The 9,717-nt window shown below is 43.3% G+C and overlaps 1 protein-coding gene across 1 annotated transcript in view; it reads left to right on the top strand.

Moving 5' to 3' along the window:
- Positions 1-9,717, top strand: part of LOC129822492 (1,4-alpha-glucan-branching enzyme-like) — a 355,318-nt gene that overhangs the window by 302,585 nt on the left and 43,016 nt on the right. The window contains exon 14 of the mRNA XM_055880812.1: positions 4,135-4,265. Within this exon, the coding sequence (XP_055736787.1) occupies positions 4,135-4,265 (131 nt within the window). The remainder of the gene's footprint in view (positions 1-4,134; positions 4,266-9,717) is intronic.

Below are 9,717 nucleotides of genomic sequence, written 5' to 3'. Positions count from 1 at the left end.
TTGTTACTACTACTGTTGTTACTACTACTACTATTGTTACTACTACTACTATTGTTACTACTACTACTATTGTTACTACTACTACTATTGTTACTACTACTGTTGTTACTACTACTATTGTTACTACTACTATTGTTACTACTACTACTATTGTTACTACTACTACTATTGTTACTACTACTATTGTTACTGCTACTATTGTTACTGCTACTACTACTACTACTACTACCACTACTACTACTACTATTGTTACTACTACTACTGTTGTTACTACTACTGCTACTACTACTACTGCTGCTACTACTATTGTTACTGCTACTATTGTTACTACTACTACTACTACTACTACTATTGTTACTACTACTGTTGTTACTACTGCTACTATTGTTACTACTACTGTTGTTACTGCTACTACTGTTACTGCTACTACTACTATTGTTACTACTACTACTATTGTTACTACTACTGTTGTTACTACTACTATTGTTACTACTACTACTATTGTTACTACTACTACTATTGTTACTACTACTATTGTTACTGCTACTATTGTTACTGCTACTACTACTACTACTACTACTACCACTACTACTACTACTATTGTTACTACTACTACTGTTGTTACTACTACTGCTACTACTACTACTGCTGCTACTACTATTGTTACTGCTACTATTGTTACTACTACTGCTACTACTGCTACTATTGTTACTGCTACTATTGTTACTGCTACTATTGTTACTGCTACTACTATTGTTACTACTACTATTGTTACTACTACTATTGTTACTGCTACTATTGTTACTACTACTACTATTGTTACTACTACTACTATTGTTACTACTACTGTTGTTACTACTACTACTACCACTACTACTACTACTATTGTTACTACTACTACTATTGTTACTACTACTACTATTGTTACTACTACTATTGTTACTACGACTGTTGTTACTACTACTACTACTACTACTACTACTATTGTTACTACTACTACTATTGTTACTACTACTATTGTTACTACTACTGTTGTTACTACTACTACTACTACTACTACTACTATTGTTACTACTACTACTATTGTTACTACTACTACTATTGTTACTACTACTACTATTGTTACTACTACTACTGTTGTTACTACTACTACTGTTGTTACTACTACTACTGTTGTTACTACTACTACTATTGTTACTACTACTACTATTGTTACTACTACTACTATTGTTACTACTACTATTGTTACTACTACTACTATTGTTACTACTACTACTATTGTTACTACTACTATTGTTACTACTACTATTGTTACTACTACTACTACTACTACTACCACTACTATTGTTATTACTACTACTATTGTTACTACTACTACTATTGTTACTACTACTACTATTGTTACTACTACTACTATTGTTACTACTACTACTATTGTTACTACTACTATTGTTACTACTACTACTATTGTTACTACTACTATTGTTACTACTACTGTTGTTACTACTACTATTGTTACTACTACTATTGTTACTACTACTATTGTTACTGCTACTACTGTTGTTACTACTACTGCTACTACTACTACCACTACTACTACTACTATTGTTACTACTACTACTGTTGTTACTACTACTGCTACTACTACTACTGCTGCTACTACTATTGTTACTGCTACTATTGTTACTACTACTACTACTACTACTACTATTGTTACTACTACTGTTGTTACTACTGCTACTATTGTTACTACTACTACTGTTGTTACTGCTACTACTGTTACTACTGCTACTATTGTTACTGCTACTACTAGTGACACTGCTACTACTGATGGAGGGGTATCTAGGGAGAGGAGACATGAAGGAAGCTGCTATATCCCGTTTAGCAGATGCTTTTACCCATTCACAGATCTAGCCAACAACTGATCATGCAATTTTTATTTTATTTTGTTTAACCGTTATTTACTAGGCGACTCAGTTAGGAACAAATTCTTATTTACAAAGACAACCTACCAAAAGACAAAATGGCCTCCTGCGGGGACAGGGGGGAAAAAATAAAAATAAATAGGACAAAACACACATCACAACAAGAGACAACACAACACTCCATAAAGAGAGACCTAAGACAACAACACAGCATGGCAGCAACACATATGACAACACAGCATGGTAGCAACACAACATGACAACAACATAGTAGCAACACAACATGGCAGCAGCACAACATGGTAGCAGCACACAACATGGTACAAACATAATTGGGCACAGACAACAGAACAAAGAGCAAGAAGATAGAGACAACAATACATCCAAAACACATGGTGTCTGCGCTTTGAATTCTTTCAGTAGTACATCAATTTATTTATTATTATTTATTTTTTTTACCTTTATTTAACTTGGCAAGTCAGTTAAGAACAAATTCTTATTTACAATGACGGCCTAGGAACGATGGTTTAACTGTCTTGTTCAGGGGCAGATCAACATATATTTTTTTCTAGCAACCTTTCGCTTACTTGGCCAGCGCTCTAACCACTAGGCTACCTGCCGCCCCATTCAATACATATCCTTGGTTATTCTCCATAGTGAGCATGATTCTGACTTTGGTTTAATGTTACCTCATTTCCCCCCAGACCAAAGGGCTCAGTTGCTTTTAGTGTTTAGAGGTGGGGTTGGAGGATGTGTTGGGAGCTAGGCGTTAGTAGGGTAGTGGGCGGGCAGTGTACCTCTCCCAACTAGATCAGGCTAAGGAGGGTGCATCCTAAATTGCACCCTAAGTAAAGCTAAGTGATTGAAGGGCCTGTAGGGGAACATACAGCGTCCCAAATGGTACCCTATTCCCTATATAGTGCACTACTTTTGACCCAAATGGCACCCTATTCCCTATATAGTGCACTACTTTTGACCCAAATGGCACCATATTCCCTATATAGTGCACTACTTTTAACCCAAATGGCACCCTATTCCCTATATAGTGCACTACTTTTGACCAGGGCCCATAAGTAATAGGGTGCCGTTTTAGGACGTATCCAGCTACTGTTAACGTGTTATTAGGGGAGATTAACAATGTCACCCGGACAACTATTTATAGCTCAGTCCGGTTTCCCACGATGCCTTACCCCCCCCCCCCCCCATGCATTTACATAGCTAGAATATTCACTGTTGAGCGAGAGATAAGCTCTTTCGTGATTGGACAGACAGGCGGAGGGATAGAGGGAGGATTGAATGGGATGGAGGTTAGGGAATAAACTGCCAATCACTCTCCACATATGTCTATTTCAACATGCGACTTCCATAATTTTTAAACTGCAGGGGAAGATTTATCTCAGTGGTTTTTGACATGTATTTTTTGGGGACAGAAGTATAACTAGTCCACAGTGTTACTATGAAATACACTTCTGTTGGATGGATAAGGTCGTAACAAAAACGGACATCGTTGAGTATCGATGACGTTAATTAATGGCTGAAAGGTTTCTCCTGTGACTGTATTCCTTCTATTGATGAGGGTGATGTGGTACGTTACTGAAAGGTTTCTCCTGTGACTGTATTCCTTCTATTGATGAGGGTGATGTGGTACCTTACTGAAAGGTTTCTCCTGTGACTGTATTCCTTCTATTGATGAGGGTGATGTGGTACCTTACTGAAAGGTTTCTCCTGTGACTGTATTCCTTCTATTGATGAGGGTGATGTGGTACCTTACTGAAAGGTTTCTCCTGTGACTGTATTCCTTCTATTGATGAGGGTGATGTGGTACCTTACTGAAAGGTTTCTCCTGTGACTGTATTCCTTCTATTGATGAGGGTGATGTGGTACGTTACTGAAAGGTTTCTCCTGTGACTGTATTCCTTCTATTGATGAGGGTGATGTGGTACGTTACTGAAAGGTTTCTCCTGTGACTGTATTCCTTCTATTGATGAGGGTGATGTGGTACGTTACTGAAAGGTTTCTCCTGTGACTGTATTCCTTCTATTGATGAGGGTGATGTGGTACGTTACTGAAAGGTTTCTCCTGTGACTGTATTCCTTCTATTGATGAGGGTGATGTGGTACCTTACTGAAAGGTTTCTCCTGTGACTGTATTCCTTCTATTGATGAGGGTGATGTGGTACGTTACTGAAAGGTTTGTGTCTTCCTTGCAGGCGTTTGTGAGTGCCAAGCACGAGGGAGACAAGGTGATCGTGTTCGAGAGAGGCAACGTGCTGTTTCTCTTCAACTTCCACCCAACCAGGAGCCAGACCAACTACAGAGTGGCTGTGGCCTCGCCTGGGAAGTATCCTTATGTACATGTGTCCTGTGTGTGTGAGGGGGGGGGGGGGGGGGGGCGTGGGCGGGCGGGCGGGTGCGTGGCTGGGCGGGAATAAATGCACAAAACATCCTAGGTACCTGGGTTCACACCCACACACACACACACACCCACACACACCCGACACATTTACCACACACACACCCGACACATTTACCGCACAGACACACACCCGACACATTTACCACACACACACACACCCAACACATTTACTACACACACACACACACACACACACCCGACACATTTACCGCACACACACACCCGACACATTTACCACACACACACACACACACACACACACACACACCACAGAGTTGTGTTTCCAGTGCCATTTTGGACTGTTTATTTCCATGTGGTGCCTCGTCTCCTGGTGCTCTGATGAGTGAGGAGATGCTCTGTGAAGTCGGGGAACACTAATACATGCGCTGTCATTATAAAGCACCACCGTAAACATTGTACAGTCGTGTGTGTGTGTGTGTGTGTGTGTGTGTGTGTGTGTGTGTGTGTGTGTGTGTGTGTGTGTGTGTGTGTGTGTGTGTGTGTGTGTGTGTGTGTGTGTGTGTGTGTGTGTGTGTGTGTGATAAATGTGTCGGGTGTGTGTCTGTGCGGTAAATGTGTCGGGAGTGTGTCTGTGCGGTAAATGTGTCGGGAGTGTGTGTGTGGTAAATGTGTCGGGTATGTGTGTGTGTGGTAAATGTGTCGGGTGTGTGTGCGTGCTCTGACGCTACGGTGTGCTTGTGTGTGTGCGTAAGTGTGTGTGTGTGGAGGAACCAATTAGAGCAGAAGACAGATGAACGCGCCACTCAGAGGCAGAAGAGGTAAACAACCAGATCCAACCAGTCCAGAGTGCTTTTCCATTACATTCTGTATGCTGTTTCACACACAACATCCTGAAAGGACATTAGCTCTACGGCTCCACACCTGGACTGGGAGTTACATGATGTTATAGTGTAGTTGTCCCGCTCCCTCCATCATGGTCACCTGAGGCTTTTCACTCTCTTACGCTCTAGGATACTGTTTCAACTGGTTTATCTCAGCTGTCCACCCAAGCTGCTCTGAGCTCAGTTCTGTCTCTAGCTCTGTTCTGCCTGTCTTTCTGTTCTGTCTGTCTGTCTGTCTGTCTGTCTGTCTGTCTGTCTGTCTGTCTGTCTACTCTAGCTCTGTTCTGTCTGTCTGTGTGTCTGTCTGTCTGCCTGTCTGTCTGTCTGCCTGTCTGTATGTCTCTACTCTAGCTCTGTTCTGTCTGTCTGTCTGTCTGCCTGTCTGTCTGTCTGTTCTGCCTGTCTTTCTGTTCTGTCTGTCTGTCTGTCTGTCTGTCTGTCTGTCTGTCTGTCTGTCTACTCTAGCTCTGTTCTGTCTGTCTGTCTGTGTCTACTCTAGCTCTGTTTTGTCTGTCTCTCTCTCTGTCTCTGTCTGTCTGTCTGTCTGTCTGTCTGTCTCTCTCTCTCTCTCTGTCTCTCTGTCTGTCTCTCTCTCTCTCTCTCTGTCTGTCTGTCTGTCTGTCTGTCTGTCTGTCTGTCTGTCTGTCTGTCTGTCTGTCTGTCATTACACCCCCTGGACAGGACACTAATATCTCCTGTTTCTGTAGTGAGACAGCTTGATGAATGGGACACCCCCTGGACAGGACACTAATATCTCCTGTTTCTGTAGTGAGGCAGCTTGATGGATGGGACACCCCCTGGACAGGACACTTTCTCCTGTTTCTGTAGTGAGACAGCTTGATGGACAGGACACCCCCTGGACAGGACACTTTCTCCTGTTTCTGTAGTGAGACAGCGTGATGGATGGGAAACCCCCTGGACAGGACACTAATATCTCCTGTTTCTGTAGTGAGGCAGCTTGATGGATGGGACACCCCATGGACAGGACACTAATATCTCCTGTTTCTGTCGTGAGGCAGCTTGATGGACAGGACACCCCCTGGACAGGACACTAGTCTATTGCAGGGTCTAGTCAGATATTCTGCACTGAGTCTTAGGCCTTGAGTGTCCAGGACAACATCCATGTTTAATCCTTCCCAGGCCACAAACAAAACAAACAGAGAAGAGAAGACGTAACAAAGTCTTGTGGTATTAATGGCCCCAGCGTGTACGTCCCTGGTCGTCCCTGGATAGAAGAAGTGAGTCAGAGAGTAACCTCGGGTTCCTCTCCTTTTGGTTAAGGAACTGTTTTCTCACTCCTCTTCTGTCTCGGCTTCTGAGACTTGTATTTTCTTTTCAACACGGGAGGATCAAGGAGGAAAGGAAAGTTTCCTCCAAAGTCAAAGCAGCAAACCACCATAAGAAGAGGGTGAAAAAAACACTGCCTATTAAAATTCAGTCTACATCAGCTTTTCCACAGGCACTCCAACCACCACTGTTTTTCTTTTCTCTTGCTCTCTCTTTATCTCTCTATCTACCCCTCTCTCTCTCTCTCTCTTTATCTCTCTATCTACCCCTCTCTCTCTCTCTCTCTCTCTCTTTATCTCTCTATCTACCCCTCTCTCTCTATCTACCCCTCTCTCTCTCTCTTTATCTCTCTCTCTCTTCTCCCTCTCTCTCTCTCTCTCTCTCTCTCTTTATCTCTCTATCTACCCCTCTCTCTCTCTCTCTCTCTCTCTCTCTCTCTCTCTCTCTCTCTCTCTCTCTCTCTCTCCTCTCTCTCTCTCTCTCTCCCTCCCTCCCTCCTCCCTCCCTCCCTCCCTCCTCCTCCCTCTCCTCTCTCTCTCTCTCTCTCTCTCTCTCTCTCTCTCTCCTCTCTCTCTCTCTCCTCCTCTCTCTCTCTCTCTCTCTCTCTCTCTCTTCTCTCTCTCTCTCTCTCTCTCTCTCTCTCTGCCGTGTCTGGTGGGATCTCTAGGCGCTTTGTTTTATCCAGCAGGTTTCTGAAACCCTAGTGGGGTCCCGTAGTGGGAGAAGAGCTCTACCTATCAGAGTAGATATGTCTTTGATATGGGTGTACATCCCAAATGGCACCCTATTCTCTATAAATGGAACACTATTCCCTATAAATGGCACCCTATTCTCTATAAATGGAACACTATTCCCTATAAATGGCACCCTATTCCCTATAAATGGCACCCTATTCCCTATAAATGACACTTTTTGTTATCAGTGACCTATTTGTCCCGGTCAAAAGTAGTGCACTATATAGATAATAGGGTGCCATTTATAGGGAATAGGGTGGCATTTAATAGGGAATAGGGTGCCATTTAATAGGGAATAGGGTGGCATTTAATAGGGAATAGGGTGCCATTTAATAGGGAATAGGGTGCCATTTATAGGGAACATGGTGGCATTTGGGACACACCCCTCTTTCCCAACATACAGACAGCTCCTCTCGATATGTCAGATCGTCATTCTATCGGCTCAGTCAGAACGAAGCATTACTTGAATGGGGATTCTGAATAATGCAGCTATATCACCAAATCTCCTCTGAATATGGATATTTCCTTCCCTTTGTGGGAACCGTAGTTTTAGTATGTACACTGCGTATTATCTCTATTATTCTCCTTTACCCTGCGCGCACACAGAGAGAGAGAGAGAAATGCAGTCTTGCAGAAAGCACTTACAGGTGTAAATGAATGTGATCTCTATCTGTTCGGATTTAAAGGTTTCTGTTCGTGTGTGTTACTTGTGGGTCGAGAGGAACTGCTATTCTATACTGGTGCTCCATAGCTAATATATATTTAAGCAACAAGGCCCGAGGCGGTGTGGTATATGGCCGATATACCACGGCTAAGGGCTGTTCTTATGCACGACTCTGCCCTTAGCCGTGGTATATCGGCCATATATCACAAAACCCCCGAGGAGCCTTATTGCTGTTATAAACTGGTTACCAACCTAATTAGAGCAGTAAAAGATAAATATTTTGTCATACCCGTGGTATACGGTCTGATATTCCACGGCTGTCAGCCAATCAGCTTTCGGGGTTCGAAACCACCCAGTTTATAATACAGTATAACAAAGAAATCACTTCACAAAGGATTCTCATTTGTTGGACCCTGGGACTTGATTACTGAGATGTGAACATATTTCTCTAAGGGCCTATTAGTCCACTCTCAGTGGGCTGCTGTAACACTCCTTGTCCCAAATAGCCTACACTGTATGGGCCCTGGTCAATAGTAGTACACTATAAAGGGAATAGGCTGCAATTTGGAAGGCATTCCAATTGCAATCATGCTCATGAACAGATTGTTTTCAGGTCATCAATGGGCCTAATTACTGAGCTTTTCCCTGGACTGACTGGCACTGCTCTGGCCCTCTACAGATGTACACTGATTCAGCCAGTCCCTAACCACACCCTCCCCCTTGGCCGAAACCTGGCCATGTTTGCAGTTCTGATAAGGAGCGATGGGGGTGGGTAGGTAGGGGTAAGGAGCGATGGGGGTGGGTAGGTAGGGGTAAGGAGCGATGGGGGTGGGTAGGTAGGGGTAGGGAGCGATGGGGGTGGGTAGGTAGGGGTAAGGAGCGATGGGGGTGGGTAGGTAGGGGTAAGGAGCGATGGGGGTGGGTAGGTAGGGGTAAGGAGCGATGGGGACGGCTCAATGCTTCAGAATTGACTGTTTTCCTACATCTTCCACCTTCCACCAGGATTCACAAATCCTGTATTGATTACAATACTTCACAGTTGAACTGCAGGCTGTTATAGCAGCCATCTGTAGACAATAACACAAACCTCATTCACAGTTGAACTGCAGGCTGTTATAGCAGCCATCTGTAGACAATAACACAAACCTCATTCACAGCTGAACTGCAGGCTGTTATAGCAGCCATCTGTAGACAATAACACAAACCTCATTCACAGCTGAACTGCAGGCTGTTATAGCAGCCATCTGTAGACAATAACACAAACCTCATTCACAGCTGAACTGCAGGCTGTTATAGCAGCCATCTGTAGACAATAACACAAACCTCATTCACAGCTGAACTGCAGGCTGTTATAGCAGCCATCTGTAGACAATAACACAAACCTCATTCACAGCTGAACTGCAGGCTGTTATAGCAGCCATCTGTAGACAATAACACAAACCTCATTCACAGCTGAACTGCAGGCTGTTATAGCAGCCATCTGTAAACAATAACACAAACCTCATTCACAGCTGAACTGCAGGCTGTTATAGCAGCCATCTGTAAACAATAACACAAACCTCATTCACAGCTGAACTGCAGGCTGTTATAGCAGCCATCTGTAGACAATAACACAAACCTCATTCACAGCTGAACTGCAGGCTGTTATAGCAGCCATCTGTAAACAATAACACAAACCTCATTCACAGCTGAACTGCAGGCTGTTATAGCAGCCATCTGTAGACAATAACACAAACCTCATTCACAGCTGAACTGCAGGCTGTTATAGCAGCCATCTGTAAACAATAACACAAACCTCATTCACAGCTGAACTGCAGGCTGTTATAGCAGCCATCTGTAAACAATAACAC

Source organism: Salvelinus fontinalis, chromosome 24 (assembly GCF_029448725.1).
Source record: "Salvelinus fontinalis isolate EN_2023a chromosome 24, ASM2944872v1, whole genome shotgun sequence".
NCBI lineage: Eukaryota > Metazoa > Chordata > Actinopteri > Salmoniformes > Salmonidae > Salvelinus > Salvelinus fontinalis.
The sequence above is the reverse complement of the archived record's forward strand: the minus strand, read 5'-3'. Positions and strand labels throughout refer to the sequence as shown.